Consider the following 18,763-nt stretch of genomic DNA (forward strand, 5'->3'; position numbering starts at 1 on the left):
AATAAATAATTGTTAAAGATAAGCGATGTGTCATCAGCAAACAACAGAGCTCTGTGATCTTTTAACTCTTTTGGTAATTGGTTCACATACAACAGAAACAGTAAGGGACCCAGAATTGAGCCTTGAGGTACTCCAGCCTGGACCTCCAGTTTTTGAGATTTAATTTTTACTATTTCATTCCCATCCACCTTGGTAAGCTCAACACACTGGTTTCTACCTATGAGATATGATTCAAACCATTTTAGTTCTATACCATTCACACCTACAGTTTTTAGTATTTCCAATAATATTCTATGGTTCACACAATCAAAAGCTTTGGATAAATCAAGAAATATTGCGGCTGCCTTCTCACCTGAATCTATTATATCTATTAGTCTTTCAACAAGGGATACAGGTGCATCAATAGCCTATTTAAAACTACTCTTTCAAAAATTTTACTTATTACATTTAGAATACTAATGGGTCTATAATTTTCAACTCTTTCAGAATCACCGCTCTTGAAAATTGGCAAAATTTTTCCTTGTTTCAGATCATCAGGGAAAATACCCTGCTCTAGTGAAGTATTAAGGAGATGCAATAAAGGGTCCAGTAATTCATTTTCACATTCTTTTAAAATGTTGCTTGAGACCCCATCCAATCCTACTGTTTTTTTGTTATTCAAATTTTTTATTATCCTTGACAACTCATCTCTTGATAATGGATGAAATTTAAATACCTTTTCAATTGGCTCAGCATTTAATGTAGTTTTATTATAAGTATTAGTGTTCAGTGACTTTTGGAGATTATATGCAACCTGTTGATAATACTTATTGAAAAAGTTACAAATGTCTATACTATCATCCATATAATTTCCATGTTCATCGATTATCCTAGGGACATTAGTAACTGTATCTTTTTGAGCTGCTCTCCTATTTCTATTAATTACCTCCCAAACAGCAGAGTTAAAATTGGTACTAGTTGTTAATATTTCAACTGTTTTCTTACACTTAGCTTTCCTCACTTCTTTTGCATAGTTTTTCTTTAGACATTTGTATTTGACTTCACTCGGAACATCCCTCACTAATTTAAATTCCTCATAAGCTTCCCTAACAATATTTCTTTGAGTAAGAATATCTTCAGTTATCCATTCATCTACTTTGTTTAATTTACTTTTTACTTTGACTTTTTTTATTGGACAGCATACACTAATGTGAAATCTTAGAGTATCAATGAATTGCTTATATTTGTAATTTAGGTTACAACTGTTATAAACACTACTCCAATTTTCTTGAAGCAGTTCCTGCTTCAAACAATTTATATTTCCTAGCTCATATTGCTGAATTTCTTTCACAAAAGTTTTTTTCTGCTTGGATTCTGGCCCTGCAACTTAACATCTAAAATTTGATAGTTATGATCTGATAGATCTGAGCTACCTAACCTGACATTACAACCTTCTATATTTGTGAGGATATTATCAATAATTGTCTGTGAAGTTCGAGTTACTCTTGTATATTCGTGGACCTTAATTTCTAAATTATTCATATTAATAATATCTCTAATATCCTCTGTCATTTTATCCTGCCTGGCAAAATCGGTATTGAAATCTCCTACTACTATAACATTTGTGAAACGAGCGGTTGTAATTTCCAAAAGTGTATGGAGCAGCTCACAAAATTTTTGCCAGTCTCCATTTGGTGACCTATAGATACCTAACACTGCTACCTCAAATCGATCATCAATTCTTAACCTTAGTCCCGTCACCTCTAAATCCATCTCAACAGAAAATCTCTTAACAAAATCCAGTTCATAAGTTTGGGTATGTTTAGCATTGCTAGTGAATATACATACACCACCACTTCTATGAGCTATTCTACAAAATTCTGATCTCAGTGAATAGCCTGGAATCCTAACTTGATTTATTTCCTTTATTTTTAAGCCATGCTCTGTGAAAATAACAATGTCAGGATCCTCCTGTTTAAGAAATACTTCTAATCTGTCAATTTTGTTGCGAAGATACTGAATATTTTGATGATAAATACTAAAAACCTTACCATCTTGTGCTACTCTATCTCTAGCATTTGTAGCTATTTCCCTTTCCCAGTTTTGAGCCAATTTACTAAAAAATCGTTATTTGTTTTTTTTGACTGTTTTTAAACCAGAGGATTGCAAACGGCTTTCAATCAGCTCTGCCAATCTATTACAAAAGATTACTTTGCCAGATCGATTTAGATGCAACCCATGATTAGTGAAGTTATGTCTTTTCAGCCTTTCATTTAGAAAACAAATCCCCAGTTGTTTAGAATTCTTATTTTTTAGGCTGTTGATTGTATTATGGATTGATTTGTTTGTCGAATTGATTGCTTCATTTAATTCTGGCCTATCAAACCTATTAGGAATAGTACTTATTATTAAGTTTGTTTTTTTGCTGAGTGGCACAATTTCCTTGATTTTTTCTGTTACTTGAGGAAGATGATTCAAGTTAGGTTCATTTATATTATTTGAGCCACCCAGTACAATTAGATAGTCATTTTCATCAAAGTCTTTAGTTTGTTCCCTAGCTGACTCTACAACTGCATTAATTGATGCACTTGGCTTGAAAAAACATTGGACATCAAATTTATTTTTCAATCTTTTATCAAGGAGATCACTGCAATCACGTCCATGGTACGATATGCAATGTAGACTTTTAAAAAGATAACTACGAAGGGTATATAGAATCTGTTAAGTTAAAAAATTTGACCCAGCTAATTTATCCGTTTTTTTACGAACGAAAGCTGAGTACAAGAAAACTATAATGATGAAAAAGTCCTTTTACAGTGAAAATATTAAAGAAAGGTTTAGGAATGTAAGAAATAGTAAAGAGTTTTGGAGTGCTATGCGTCTGCATAGGCATAAATGTATTCCCAATAATGTTGAGCTGTTAGAATGGGTCCCGATTTTTTCAAGAAAAATACAAAGCAGTTGAGCGTACGAGCGATCCGTCTAGGATAATTAGCATCGATGTAAGACACCCCATCCTTGATAGGCCTGTAACAATGGTAGAAATTGACAACATACTAAAAAAACTTCTAAGGGAAAATCTCCTGGCCCTGATAGCATCCCATATGAATTCTATAATTTTTCATCGCCTGAGTGGAAAGGGTTTATGACTGATTTATTCAACCGTATACTGGATACAGGGACGATTCCAAACCGCTGGGCGCTGATAAGAATGTTTCTTCTACACAAAAAGGGTAGTACGTCAGATCCTAAAAATTACAGGACTATTGTGATCATTAATAGCATTTAAAAAATATTTACAAAATTATTTTGTGAAAGACTATCCCAGTGGACCGAGAGCTGTGGACTGTTAGAGGAGAGCCAGTCGGACTTCCGAAAGAATCGGAGTTGCATGGATAATATCTTTGTCATGGACACGCCAATTAAATATTATTTGAAGGGTAAAAACAGAAAAATCTATGCAATCTTCGTCGATTATGAGTCTGCTTTCGACTCAGTCCCTCATTTCAATCTTTGGAGAAAACTAGGGTCATTGAGAGTGAGCACCGTTATATTAAAAGTGTTGCAGGATTTATATTCTAGAGCACGCTTCAGAATTGAGGTCCGGGATAACAGTGGTGAGATGTCGCAATCTGACCCAATAGCGGTGACGAGGGGAGTTTTGCAGGGGGACTCTTTGATTCTCCTTCTTTTTTCCCTGTACACGTCAGATATGGGGTCTTATTTCAGACAAAAAGGTTTGGGAGGTTTGCGCCTTGATAGAGATCACGATATCATGATGCTCCAGTATGCGGATGATATTGTTATATTTGCGGACAGTATACCAGATATTAAAAACAAGATTCGCTGTTTGTATGAGTTTAGTGAATCACTGAAGCTTAAACTTAACTACAATAGAACTAAAATACTGTCAATTCACCGCGGTCGTATGGGAAAAACAAAACATATCGATTGTCAAGGGGGAAGAGTGGAATTTTGCAAAGAGTATAATCACCAGGAGTTATTTTTCAATCACCGGGAGGTTTTAAAAATATGAATATTAGAACTTTTAACAAAGCTAAAGCTGAAGCGGCCACTCTTATCAATACCTATACAAAGTTAAATCTGATACCTGGGAATCAAAGACCAAGCTATACGACTCAATTCTGATTCCAGCAATGCTATATGGTGCAGAGGTTTGGTCTCCAGGCTTGGAGGACGCGCTAGAGAAGGCACAGTTATTTTTCTACAGAAGAATTCTGCTGCTTAGCCGGGCTACTCCGGGGTGGGCTGTAACACTAGAAGTCGGGAGACCGCATCTCAGGTTTTATATATTCAGAATGAAAGTATTGTGGTTGTTGAGAGTCTTGAGCATGCAAGAGTCAAGATATCAATACGTGTGTTACCGTTTTCTACTTGAGGGGGGCTTTGAGGGATTCAACTGGGTAACATGTTTAAGGAATGAGTTCGATGCCATAGGATTTGGTCACTATTTTGAAGATAATGGGTTTTGTAATGTAGCTATCTCAAATAATTACAGCGAAATAATAGCAAGGTACTTGGACTTCACAAGGACATTGGACGTCCAGTATGCCTACAGTTCTCAGCGATGCAGTAGATACTGGAGAATAAACCCAAACTCAGACTTGTCAGAGTTATTAACAGTCAAAATGCTAATAAAAATTGCGAGATGCTTAACTCAGCTTAGAATTCCCTCAGTCCTTGGTATTTTGAATAACTTTGCATGTAAGAAATATATTATTGATCACAACAAAATCTGCCCGTCTTGCAGCTCAGGGAATGAGACACTAGAACATTTTCTAGTCCATTGCCCAGTGTATGAGGAAATAAGAAAGAAGTATAAATGCAATTTTTTGTTTAATATAGTTGATGATGAGTATAAAATTTTAGTTCTACTGTCGAACTTTACAATCATTAAAGTATTTAGTTTGTACTCCTACATTACTGAGTCACTGGAGAAAAGAGGGTATCCCTTAGTGTGCTATGATTGATGTTATGTGATATACCACTGATTGTTGTGGTTTATGTGAAACAGTTGAAATTTGTGCTTGCTCGGTTGAAGTTTAAGATAGAATATTGTATAAGGTTTATTTTTAATTTTTATAGACTAATTCTTGAAGTTTATTTGTAATTTTTATTGTTTTTTATGTTGTTATTGTAGCTCTGTTATAGTAGGATTTATTATGTTGGTCAGTAATCTTTACCATTATTCTGTTATATTGTTTTTGCTTGTTAAGAATAGTGCAACTCTGTTTGTATAGGGCATGACCCTGATAACAAATAAAACTTATTTTAATTTTGATAACGAATAAAAAAATGGATAATGGCAGTGTGAACAAAGCTTAACCTACAAAGGAATTAACGCCAGAAAATATCATTCAACATAATCATTTGAAAACAGCGACCGAGCAAATATTGAACAATAGTTGCAAGGAAGCTGAAGACAAAATTAACTCAAGTTAAGAATGAAGATCTCCAAATACAACTTGAGGTGTTAGCCAAGAGAATCCTCCTATCATAAAAACTGAGGATAGTAAAAAACAGCCTTGCTCAACAGGTGAAGATAAGCTTCAGAAGAATGAAATTTCAACAAAAAAGGAAAAAATCTGATACTGTTGTGATCACATCAAACAGTACAGATGAGGAGGAGCTTGCCAAGGAGACAGAGTGGCCGAGGGAGAAGAACAGAAGATCAAAGATGAGGAAGCAGAACACTTCACTCACCTCTCGAAAAAAATGAAATACATCTACTACTGGAAAAAAGGATCAGGCACCACAGTAAAAACTCGAGAAGAATCCTCCATTAACACCAGTAATAGTTGTAATGAGTTTGAAGCTACTGCCCATTCGAAACTTCATGGTGGAACTACTAGACAGCTTTAAAATCAACTTGACAAATGAGGAAGACTACAGATTGTTCACAACAGAATTGAACAAAGAGAAATACACTAGACACTTATGAGAACAACGTGTTATGAAATCAATAATATATTTATACATTTAGTGTATGAACAGATTTTACATTCCCTGGTCCGAAAATCCCCTGGTCTAAATAGAAATTTAATAGCCAATAAAGTTTCATGATTTTAATAAATAAAGCAATATTATTAATGAATAAATTATGGATTAATAGAAATTTGTTTAACATTTCTATGAGCTTTACTTGAGTTTTATTTGATTTTATTTCACATAAATAACTCTTAAATTCTATAACGTCACATCAATTATATACAAGGAGGAGGTTAACAAACATTTCTAAAAACTATTATTATCGAGAGTTTAGTGAATTTAATGCTCTATACGCTCATAATTAGCGTACATTTTTTTATCGAGTATAAAAAAGTTATGAGTAAAAATAGCAAAGAATTGGATGCAAACGTGTTTTTCAAAAAGATCACACCTCCAAGAGCGGATAACTCGAAAACTATTGGAGATATAGAAAAAGTTGTTAGATGAATATTGTAGGAAATCATGTAATCCTCAATTTTGTATGTAATAGTAATGTTCGTAAGATGCATGGTTTTAGAGATATATGCGAGAATCCAAAGAATTGTACCTTTGAACCACCAACATCCCTTTAGCACAGGGGTTAGGGGTGGGGACTTTTAATATGTTTACCTTCTTCCTACCCTAAACAGAACTGTAGGGTTGAAAATTGTCTCCCAAACTTTTCCTTCTATACCCTTTTTTGAACATTCATTGCCTGGCTGTTCATTTTATGTTGGAAGCTCCTGTATGCTTATGACAAACATGCACGCATGATGATCATGTGTGTGTGTGTGTGTGTGTGTGTGTGTGTGTGTGTGTGTGTGTGTGTGTGTGTGTGCGAGATGAACATGTCCTGTCGTTAGTGGCCAGCCTAAGAGAAATAAGATAAAGGCTGAATTGCGACACAGATGCTGAAGGAGGGAGATGCAATGGACAAGGTGTTATGTGTAGGAGATCAAACGATTCAATTAAGACAGAAAACACAAATTAGAAGTTCATAGGAAAAAAAGTTGTTGACTTACGGTGGAGGTCTGACACGCCAAATCGTCGTGTATTCACCAGTCTTGTAAACGGGATTTTCTGGCGTACCACTGACACTTATCACAGGAGCGATATCAATTTTTCCATCCCAAGTTCCATTTATCACCCATTTCACATCTCCGTCTTTATCCATCACACAACCTTTTACCTGAAATCGATGGAAAGATGTTTGTTTAAAAACAGAATAAGACACTAAGATTAAACACATCTTATTACTAAGATCTATATAGCAACTTTAAATAAAAACGTATATAAAATAATAAAATCAGAATAATTACTCATGATAAATAAACGAATAAATAAATAACCCTTCTATTGCGCAAGTTTAAAAATTATATACATGTTACATACAAATTTCACTGTTTTCAGTCTCAGTAATTCAGCAGCAGCTGGAGTACTCTGCTTAGGTAGGATTAATTGAGTATCCTTTGTTCCTTCTCCATTCATATTTTATTCCATGTAGAGCCAACTTCTCTGAAGACGTTTTTCATCCACTCCCATTCCTGTCTTTCTCGTGCCACTCTCTGCCAAGCTGCTCCACCGCATACTCGTCAAAATTCTTCATCCCATCTGTAATTTGGTCTTCCTCTGCTTCTTTTCCTTGTTAGGCTAGTTTCACATACATTCGGTTCGGTTCGGTTTACTTTTCGGCCAATTCCGATAAGTGTTAAACGGTCATTCGGTTTGAATTCGGTACCGAACAGAAACCGCATAGAACCAAACGCCCACTTGACACTAATAAATTCCATCAGGTTCAAATTCGTTTCTAGCGAAGGGGGTACTTTCACATACATTTGGTTCGGTTTGATTTCTGTTCGTTTTCGGCCAATGCCGATAAGTGTGAAACGGTGATTCGGTATGAATTCGGTTCCGAATAGCAACCGCATAGCACCGAACGCCCCATCGACACGAACAGGTTTTATAATATTCGAATTCGTTGCTAGGAAACAGGAAACAAAAACAAAGTCTTTCACACACGCTCGGTTTTTTGTTTTTAATTAATTCTTCATAGCAATCATCGTGTTCCTACAAAGTTATTGTAGCCTATTGAATTGCTTGACGTTACTGCCGAGTTTGATAGTCTATTCCAAATCAGATGTTTCCCTACTGTTTGTCCATTCGTTCCATTTTCTCCTTATAAGCTTTGAGGTTTCGGATAATTTAATCTTATTTTTCTCTTCCAAATAATTTAAGTTTACTTCTTTCCTCCAGTAATTTACTTGTTTCTCTTGGTATTTTCCTTTTCTTGTTCTCTTGTTCGTTGCCTAGCATTTGTCTTGTTCTCCTTCGAGCATTTGTCAATTTGTTTTTTAGCATCTCTAAATCACAGAATTCATCCATCGTTTCTTCAATCAAGTTCATTTATAGTTCCTCCTCAAAAGCTAAACCTTTCAAAACGTCTGTTAGTCTTGTGAACATTTTATCCTGTTTTCTTTTACTCTATTTTGACAGGTCGATAATCACTTCCGGTTTTTATTTTGTCTTCTGTATTCACATCCTGCCAAATACATTTCTCATCTACGAGGAAAAAATAGATTTCTTTCCTTGTTGCACCGTCTGGGCTCACACAAATCCATTTTATTTCTTTCTTTTTCTGGTATAAACATGTCTTTGCCTTCAACATATTCAACTGGACGTGTATCTATCTATATCTTCGAACACATCACTCTCCATCGTTCTTCCCTATTTTTGCGTTCAGATCACCCAAAATTATGTTGTACCTGCATAAGTCAGTTTCCAGAGGTTATCAGGACTCATGATAAACTAAATATAAACATATATAAGCTTTGATAAAATAAATATTTAGTACAAATATTCTTAGTGCAAATATTTTTGGACCAAAAATTGTGATGTGGAGTGAAAAGTGACTCGGCCTTTAAATTTAAAAGTGAACCTTTGAATTGAAAAGTGACTGATTTAAATCTAACTTTGGTAGAGGAATGTTGAAGGGCTCGCCTGTTTTTCCTTTTCCAATATCATATTAATATGAGTAATTTTGTATAAATGGATAAATAAATAAATATGTAAAAGAATACAATGTATTGGATGAAAATTAAGAAGAAGAATAATTCTAATTATGGAAATTAATACGGTAGTTGTTGAAAATGAAATTATAAATAATTTGATAATCAGTACTAGACAAAAGATAAGAACGATGTTGAGTTATCCAACTAGAAAATTAAGTTGAGTCAGAGTAGGTGTGTAACTGTAACTGTACATGAAGGAATTCAGTTGACTTGTGCTACTATTCAGCGTTTACTACAAATTCAGTGCAAGATCAAATATTTTCCATTTTCTTTGGCGTAGACTATAGTTAATTTTTCAAACGCCATAGAAATATTTTATAAAAAGAACAAGCCAAACATCTACTATTTATTCTTCATTTATCTGGGATAGTTGAGCATAACAATTCAACGGCGTTAGACATGAATACGAATATTTCTTTTAATTACGTAATTTATGAACCTTGAAACTTAATTTAAAATATATATGAAAATATACAGAAAAGAAATTTCTGCTGCATAGAAATCCAATGAATTTGAATTATATTCACATCTATGCAGACAGGAGATTAAAAATAGGATTTTTTAAAAATATTTGAGTTATCATAGTTCATTTGATAATTCTAATGAGCCTATTCGACAGTTTATTATTCAAAAGGGCTAAATTGTTAATTTCCAAAGAATTTCACACGTTTCTTAAACATAATTTATCATTTAAATTTAAAGAATACCTTTCTTTGAACATCTCGAGTAAAGTAGCTGTAGGGTATAAAGCTGAGATGACACTTTGATCCATTCGTATGATTTATTATATCGATGTCACCATGTTGGTCCACCCAAAGTTTACCCACAATTATATTATGGACAGTTGTTGTAACTTTTCTCCAAGTGAAGTGTTGACCTGTGTCAACAAGTGAAAGCATAGTTGAAGGACATAAAGATTATGTTCTTGACCCATTCCGAAATCAATGTATAGCCTACGCTTTTCTCAATTTTAAACCGACATACAATTAATTATTTAAATGTTAGAATGGATGAATAAATCTATTTATTTTCCAGATATGAGTAAAGCTGAAGAGCTTTTTTCTCGCACATATCCACAGAACAAAATACTAGTTTAAAATTATAAGAATAACTTATATCTATAATACATCTGCCTAACAAAAATATTAATAGATGCGTTCAAGTCAAGCCATTTCAAAGAAATTGAAAAGGATAAATCATAAATAGCTACTAAAAATTTATGTGCAATACAAAAACAGCAGATCAAGGAAAAAGTTACACCAATTCACAGGTCTTATTTTGAGTAATAGAAACAACAAAATGAAATTACCACAAAAACACTACCATATTAAATTATATAACGTGATCTCAATTATGTCTTGAATAACGATTGCTTCTCTATTGTTTTCAACGAGAGAAGATTCCATGCATTGATGGATTGTAACTCCTCCTCTGGTGAATCTATCATGCAAATTTCTCATAAAAGTGAAAGATTCTACTAAATAAGTAGGTGTGCTGAATTTTAATATTTTGTACAGAAGGCAACAGAGAGGTGTTCTCTTCTATCAATGATTTTTAAAAAGCTTATTGATTTTATGGAGTAGCATAGTCATCATATTTCAAATGAAAAATAAATCTAATACAATTATTAAAAAGTAACTGTAATCTATATGAAAGGCCTTGAGATACTTCACAATACACAGTATCGCAATAATCAATAATTGGGATTATCAAATATTAATTAAAAGAATTCTAACTGTACGAGAAATAAGATGTTTTCATCTAGTCAACTAACACTATGGAATTTATCCTTTTCGAAATAAAGGCTACTTTATCATTCCATGATAGATAGTTATTAAAAATAGTACTCCAAGAAACCAAGTTTCTAGCAACCTCCACAAACTTCAGTATTTCATTATGTACTCATATTTTAGGGAACAGTTCTCTATCTTGCTTTTTGACCAGTCTAGAGTGACCTATCAGAAGGCAATGTGTTTTTTAGCGTTTATTATCAGGCCATGTTGCCTGCACGAGCTTCCTGAACGTCCAATATCTTCGTTCATCTTATCAATAGAATCTGCTATGCCATCCAGCTTTAAATGCTGGTCGATTTGCAAATCATCTGCATATAGGTGATACTTCATGTTTTGTAGATTTCTCGATAAATCAAGAGGATATATTATAAAAATTGGGGTGATAGACTGGATCCTTGAGGTGTAGGTACCAACATTTTGCAAGAAGACATTTTCCCTTTATAGATATTTGTGAAGTATTTAATTTCTTTTGTAATTTATTTGAAACCTAATCATAAAAGTGGAAATTGGACGTTTTGAAGTGAAAAGTGAAATCTTGACCTAATTCTTTTTTGAAAATTTTATTTGTGAAAATTTGGGAGTAGACAGTTTTGGGCTATACCTGTTGTCTTCTCTCAATCATATTATATTGTAATAATGACTTGTGATTGTCAATGAAATAAATAAATAACATAAATGATATATGGCTCAAATGATTCAAATACCATTCTCGTGGAATCTGAGGTGGGCGATGCCAAGAGGAACCACTTGAAGGTATTTCCCTCGGAACTTGGAAGCCATGGTAAATTCCTGCCAACAAGTCCATTCCTTCCCTTCGCAATGTTGAGCGACCATTGGTGGATGATGAGAGACCTTCAAATGAAAAAAAATATCAATCATCAAGTGTTTGTTTCTCAGCAAATCCTTAACAAAATTGGCGAATAAATAGTGCCTGGAATAAAAGTAAACCTTCTAATAACTCACCTTCATTGAGCTAAATTAGTTTATTTATTAAAAAGAAAGAAATATAGGCTAAACAACTAAGTGACTAAAACATCACATGAGAGACAAGGGGCTGCTGCATGGCTTTTTGGCTTTTACAAATAAAAAATACTTACTAAAAATCTATAAAAACTAGAAAGTCATGAATCAAAAATACTAGTGAATATTCAGATAATAAACTGATGGATAATTTTCATAAAAGAAATGAAATTAATGAGTAGGAAACAGAGGGAATTATCTGGCACATGAATTAAATTTATTGTAATGGCATAGCGGCATAGTTGACTAATAAGATAAATTTGCACAGGGCATTTGATAAATAATGCACAGATTGGTATCATTGCAGAGAAGATTATGCTGTAACAACCAGCATGAATGCATGTTCAAATGTATTGAGGGGGAGTAAGTAATCGAGTTTTATTCATAGTATTCTCTACTTTCAAGTTCCGCGAATTGTAAATGGACCCTGTTTGTGACTCATCACGTTCAGGCTCCATTTCGAGGTCGTGTAAGCAGAGTAATCTATAAAAAATAAATTTTCAATTGATCTCAAGTTTTTAACTGCAAACTGATGATTTTTCTTATTGTTGCAGATTCATTTATCCCGATGTGGTACCAACATGAGCAGTCTATACGAAACATCTCTCGTATTGCTACAAAATAATATTCAATTCTAATACATGCAATTTAATGGTATATAAAGAGATGATGAATGAGGTGACTTTCACTAAAGCTGGGTTGAAAGTTCTGAAATGAGGATCTTATAAGATAACCCCAGGCAAGGATGACTGTAGTTAGGAATAATACTTTTAGAAGTTAGAATAGGTTAGCTTACCTGCTCGGAAATCACCCTCCAGCCTAGATCTTCTGTTCGATCGAATTCATAAGTTTCACCGAGAAGTGGATTGAACGGTTTGCCGGTACGATTGGCGGTTGTTGAATAACTGGAGACGGTGAATGCTGCAACGTAAGCCAGCTGTTCGTGAACATCTTTGCATTGTGCAGCTCGATCCAAAATTTCAGCATATTCAAAGTCCTCCGCCAAACGTTGAAGCATTGAGAGAGGCTCAGAAAAATTCACCTGAGCAACAAATATGAAAGAGGTAATCAAAACATAGTAACAGTTAAAGACTAATCAGTTCTACATTTTTTAAAATTATTAAAAGTTAAAATGCGTCAGTTCCATTTCTGAACCAGAAATATTATTACAGTACCTATCAATTTAGGGAAATAGAATGTATTAGTTTCTAAAGTAAATTCAATGGCTTTCGTTGGTGGGGAGTCCCTTGCGGGAAAGACCCACCTCGCCTGGATACACAGGACGTTTCAAAATGTTCTTCGGGGTTACGAAAATTCATTACAAAAAACTATTTCACTTACAATAATGAAACAAGTACTGTAAGATAGAGCAATTCAAACAGTTTTACCCATGGGTACTGGGCAGTTAGTTGACCGGTACCTTAACACAACACTGCCTCGACGCTGGGGACACGCGTCTGAGGAAGACCAACAACTTTTGCTGTGGCCACCAAGATCACCAGACCTCACGCCATGTGACTTCTTTCTCTGGGGCTATGTAGAAGACAAAGTCTTTACCCAACCAATGCCGAACGATATCGCTGAGCTGAAGGATCGCATAATCAATGCGGTCACCTCTATCGAAAGATACATGTTAGGGCGTGTTTGGGCTAGACTTTTGTGTTGACGTATGCCGTGTCACCAAAGGAGCACACTTTGAACTTTTATAGATGTTGGAAGACTGTTTTAATCCCTGCATCTGCACGTACAACTTTCATTTAGGCAAGTAGAATAGCCTTCCTGTCTTCCTGTAGAGAATTTTCGTAACCCCGAAGAACATTTTAAAACGCCCTGTATAATTTAAGCCGTCAATGGGCCTTAAGACTGTCATACTTCAGCCGGTTCCGACATTTTAACGTGCCCATCCGATAACACGGGAGTGATCTGGTTAAAAACGTTTGGTAATGAGAGGATTTGAACCCGGGAACTCTATGCTCCTACGCAAGCACTCTATCCAATAGACTGCGGATCACTCCTAGTTTCTATTTAAACTAGATTCAATAATTTTATTGAGGAAAAATAGAATCAATGTAACATACTCCGTCAATGGACAGATTAAATGAATATTATTAATAAACACATGAAAAACAAGCATACTATACAGAATAGAATATAACTTTGTTCACACAAAAAAGAAACATTATAAAAAATAAAAATTCTAAGAATAATTCATTTTTATATATTGAAAAAACTATATCCTTTGATATTTATATTCTTTAAAATAAAATTTCCCTGGGCTTGGCCAAAGCCGTCAGCCGGGTTGATGGCTTTCACATATTTTGCAGTCTTGATACTATTTTAATCTCCAGAGTGGTCCAAAAAAATGTATACAGTCTCTGACAGTGAATATGTTGGTAACGCAGTGGCAGATGTTGCAGTTTTCATGCGGACTACTCATGCCAAACTACCTGTTGACGAGACATCGAAGGACAATACTAAAAACAAGGCCCAAATTCAATCAGAACGGACGTCGGTCGTGGCGCGGGTGGTCACTTTCTTGCTTGCGCTACGTCTCTCTGCCGTCTCATGGCGTACTAGAACGGGCCACTTTTTATAATGAGAACGGACAAAAACCTGTTGAATTGAGTAGAATAGAATTGAAATGCCACTTTCAGGCCCGTCTAGTAGGCATTGCATGCACCACGTTTCTGTCCGACGTCTGTTCTGAGTGAATTTGTGCCATACTTTGATGTATTGTCAACAGGTAGTGTGTGGCATGAGTAGTCCGCATGCAAACTGTAACAACTGCCAGTGCGTTACAGTCAAATATTCACTGATATTCACTGAATATTCAAGATATTCACTGTCAAAGAGTATAAAATCAACACATTATCTCTACACAACAAGAAATATCAACGAATCTCAAAAGTTGAAATCCATTTGAAATACAGTATACAGTAATTTTATATAATAAAAAATATTTCTGAGACAAATACTCACTGGCATTGGTATTTTAGACAATTCTTTGCCAATACAATTCTTCATTATGCTCCACAAATTCAAAGGATAAATTGGTTTATCAGGAACCCTTAATCGACGCCGCCTGATTTTCTTTGACTGCGAATCACTTGCAGGAGCACTCACGTCACTACTTTCTCCTAGCTTCTGGTTTGATGCCTGATTACTAGACGTCTTTGTTTTGGTATCACACTGTGTCCTTCCAGACTGTAGACAAAACGTCAATTATTAGAACACTATAAATTATCAATTACTAACACTATAAATCAGTATCAATGAGTGAATTTGTTAATTCCAACATTTTGCATATTGCCGGTTTTGCAAAATACTCAGTTATTTTGATTATAACCAGTTATCACTAGTGAAAACCGACAAGAAGTTATGTATAAGGTATCGTAAGTTAGCATTTCCTAACATATTTGGTTAGTCAAGTAGCTCTTATGTGCGTGTGTATAAGTGCACGCGATAAAAACTTACATTTTTACTAAATTGATGAGTAGAAAAGTTCAAGTCGTCACCATCTTTAGATACAATGGACGTTATTTTTAAATGTATCAGATTGGGGGAGAAAGAGGTATAAGAATAGGAAAAACGAGATGAGTTACCCAAAAATGTCTCACGGCTACAATACACGTAATAATTGATTAAAATGATTAATGAAGTTGTGGACTATATAATGAAGAAATTCGTTGCGTTGATAACTTGTTCACTTTTCAAAGCCCAACAGTTAACTGACTGACTCTGTCGCCTCGGGAATAGCCTCCTTCTGGGGAAGAGATATCTAACTTGCAGCCCAAGTTGAATGCTGAATCAAAAACTGATAATCCATAATGTAATAAAGGAAAGAGTCGTCTTAAACATGTACGGGATAGGAAATTTACGAATGACGCATCATCAAGTCTGAACTACTGAACTGATTAACTTGCAATTTTACATGAAGATTCTGAATTTACCGAGAATGGTCATAGGTCTATTTTCATTTTTATTAATCAATTAATTATAATTTAATAATTGAAACAAATTAATTCAATTTGTGATTCAAAGTTACTACGCAACTATAACGCCCAACCAAACAGGGCTTACTCAATGATAGTGACTTCGTAGCTTAGTTGATAGCGGTTCATGAATCAAAGGTTGCGGATTCAAGACCTATCAAACTCATTTCACTCAGCTGGAAATTATCAACTCTTATGAAGATTACCATGTAATTTTTAACAAAATAATAAATAATAATTCAATTTTCTTGTGTTTCCTGGACATAAAGAGATTGCATTATTTTACATCACCAAATTTTCCCTAGTGAAAGCATGGGTTACCTACTAATATAAAATACATGTGGTCTATTTCTACTGACGCATCCAATATAATATTAATTGTATGTTAACTTCTAAATACGATTAAATATTTATAGATTGATTAAATATTGGACTGTAAATAATCTAATTGATTGAATATTTTGTAGATGAATAATCATTTAATGGAGTTTTCATAAGGATAATATAAACGAATTACCTCTGCTGTTTCACGAATGGAAAGATCAAGGCTGCTACTGACAACTGTAATATCTCTCTGCATAGTTCCCATTTCTTCCACATCGCTGCTAGAGCCAGATGCATCATCCGTATCCTGAGAAAACCAATACTCTAAGAAAACTAGCAATATTCAATAACTGATCATATTTATAGTATACTTGAATACTTAATTATAGTTTAATAATAGTCTGACTCTGCACAGCACAAAGGCCACCGCCTACGGTTTCTATTAGGCCTTGATACTGTATATATAAGGCTTTGATACTGTATTAGGCCTTGGTACTGTATATGGTAGGCCTGCTCAAGTCGATGTTGCTCTGTAAAAAATTATTTCCTTTCCAAAATTCAGTCTGAATATGAATTTATTATACATTATCAATCCAATTAATTTAATTCTTAAAAATAAAATATCACCGGAATATTAGGAGACCAACCACATGAAAATTGGCCCAAGAGCCCATAGATAGAGGCTCTCATTAGTTTTGTAAACGTATTTCGATGTATAAGGATTATACTGAGAGATTTCAAGAAACAAAAATATGTTTCTAGGGTGTTTATCGTGAATTGCTGTCTTATAAAGTGTAGGAGTAACACTTTGCAATGACTCTACAAAAATGTACAGTGAGATAAGAACCAAGCTACTTATTAATCGATTTTGGTTTATTTTTATTGAATTCATTGATATTAAGAATGGATATTGACAACGTATTGTTGTCATATTAAAGTAAATTTGAATAACTAATTTGAATAACTGATTAAAAAGTGGACAAGACAGATGTATAGTTGAGAGCAAACACTCAATCACTGAAACAATGAGAAATGATTTCAGTAATTTAGAGTTTATAATGATGAATGATGAACAAACGGAACTGGTTCCTTGTTATTTTTTATAAATTGTGACACTTTCAATAAGTTTATCCGATATTGATAATGAATGGTCTAACAAACAAAACTAGTTTCTCTATACAATGTTTCAGTTCATAAACAAATTAAAAGAATTTTTATTCAAAATATATTATTAGTATCACAATTTTACCTTTGCTACTATACACAAAAAAGTAAAACTTACTCGTTTACGAGACTTAGCCACGTTTATTTTCAGAACAAATTTTTCAGTATCACAGGATTCTTCTCCCTCATAAGCATCATAGAATTCAGTTGTTTCATCATCCTCATCAGACAAAGGAGAATTACCTGAAAAAGAAAGCACAGAATGAATTTTTACGACTTAACATGACTCATACCCAATTCTAAACCTATGTTTCATCCATAACAAATAACCAGTATTCTATTACGGATACTTGAGTTTCCCAGTATCGTGTAAAATATTTTATTCAAGTTGAGTCAAATCAAGCTTTACTCCATTATAAAGATTACATTTTTATTTCAAATCTATCTATTGCTAGAATCTAAAAATCATATTATACAGATTCACAATGATAATATAAAAATATGTGGAATAAGCGAACATAGATACTGATGAGTCCGTGCGTTCGCTGGGTTGCAATCCAAAAAATGTCTTGGAAGTGTATGGGAATGATTTTTACATAAACTGGCTAGAAGAATATTCACAATTAACTATCCCATTATCAGCTGAAAATTAATTCTAGATATTAGAGATAAATTGACTTGCATCTTAAATAGTCATGGTCAATAACATAACAAGGTAATTGCAAAACAATCAGCTCACTGCTTCAATACAATATTCATGAAGATAAGTTTTCATCAATATTCTACTTCATACTACACAGAATTAAGTACTTCTTGTGATGAATTAAATTACTCCACTCTCTAGTTCATCTCTCACTAGTTCATCGGTAGGTGATACGTAGATCCTTCCATACTTTTGCAAAACCAATGTCAGTGACCCAGGACCGATTTATAATCGGATTTTACCACAATAGGCCAGTGGTCGCAAATAATTATATTTTTGATGGACAATTTCCTCATAAGTCTTCACTCGCGGTATTCGAACACACGCCCGTTTCGACATCAGTTTATCAAGGTCGATAGTTCATTATCTGACTGAGGTATATCAATCGGTTTCTGATACATACGAGCAGATTTGATTTGTATTTGAAAAAAGTTAGTTATTATGTTATTGGTTGAGCATTGACTAATTTAATAAAGTAAGGTAATAATATAGGATTACTTGGTCTGGGAATACGATGATCCTTGGCAGCTTGCTCGAGGAGTGAGTGATCTTTGGCCAGTTGTTCGACCATTTCTTGGAACCGTCTCTTTTGCTCCCTCTCGTAGATCAGTATCCTTTGCCATTTCCTTCCCTGTTGGCTAGCTAGTTCGAGAAACTCACCACATTTCTGAAAAATATGTTTGAAAAAATTCGAATTTCAATTCACAATCATTCATTAACAATAACTGTTCG

At 34.2% G+C, this 18,763-nt stretch overlaps 1 protein-coding gene across 1 annotated transcript in view; it reads right to left on the reverse strand.

Moving 5' to 3' along the window:
* The window catches only part of LOC111061790 (oxysterol-binding protein 1), a 48,623-nt gene that overhangs the window by 27,552 nt on the left and 2,308 nt on the right, over positions 1–18,763 (reverse strand). Inside the window, exons 3-10 of the mRNA XM_039441660.1 lie at positions 18,530–18,698; positions 17,447–17,571; positions 16,358–16,471; positions 14,828–15,052; positions 12,645–12,890; positions 11,533–11,680; positions 9,743–9,912; positions 6,990–7,156 (exon numbers count right to left, since the gene is read on the reverse strand). Coding sequence (XP_039297594.1) covers positions 6,990–7,156; positions 9,743–9,912; positions 11,533–11,680; positions 12,645–12,890; positions 14,828–15,052; positions 16,358–16,471; positions 17,447–17,571; positions 18,530–18,698 — 1,364 coding nt within the window. The remainder of the gene's footprint in view (positions 1–6,989; positions 7,157–9,742; positions 9,913–11,532; positions 11,681–12,644; positions 12,891–14,827; positions 15,053–16,357; positions 16,472–17,446; positions 17,572–18,529; positions 18,699–18,763) is intronic.

This window comes from Nilaparvata lugens, chromosome X (genome assembly GCF_014356525.2).
Source record: "Nilaparvata lugens isolate BPH chromosome X, ASM1435652v1, whole genome shotgun sequence".
Taxonomy (NCBI): Eukaryota; Metazoa; Arthropoda; class Insecta; order Hemiptera; family Delphacidae; genus Nilaparvata; species Nilaparvata lugens.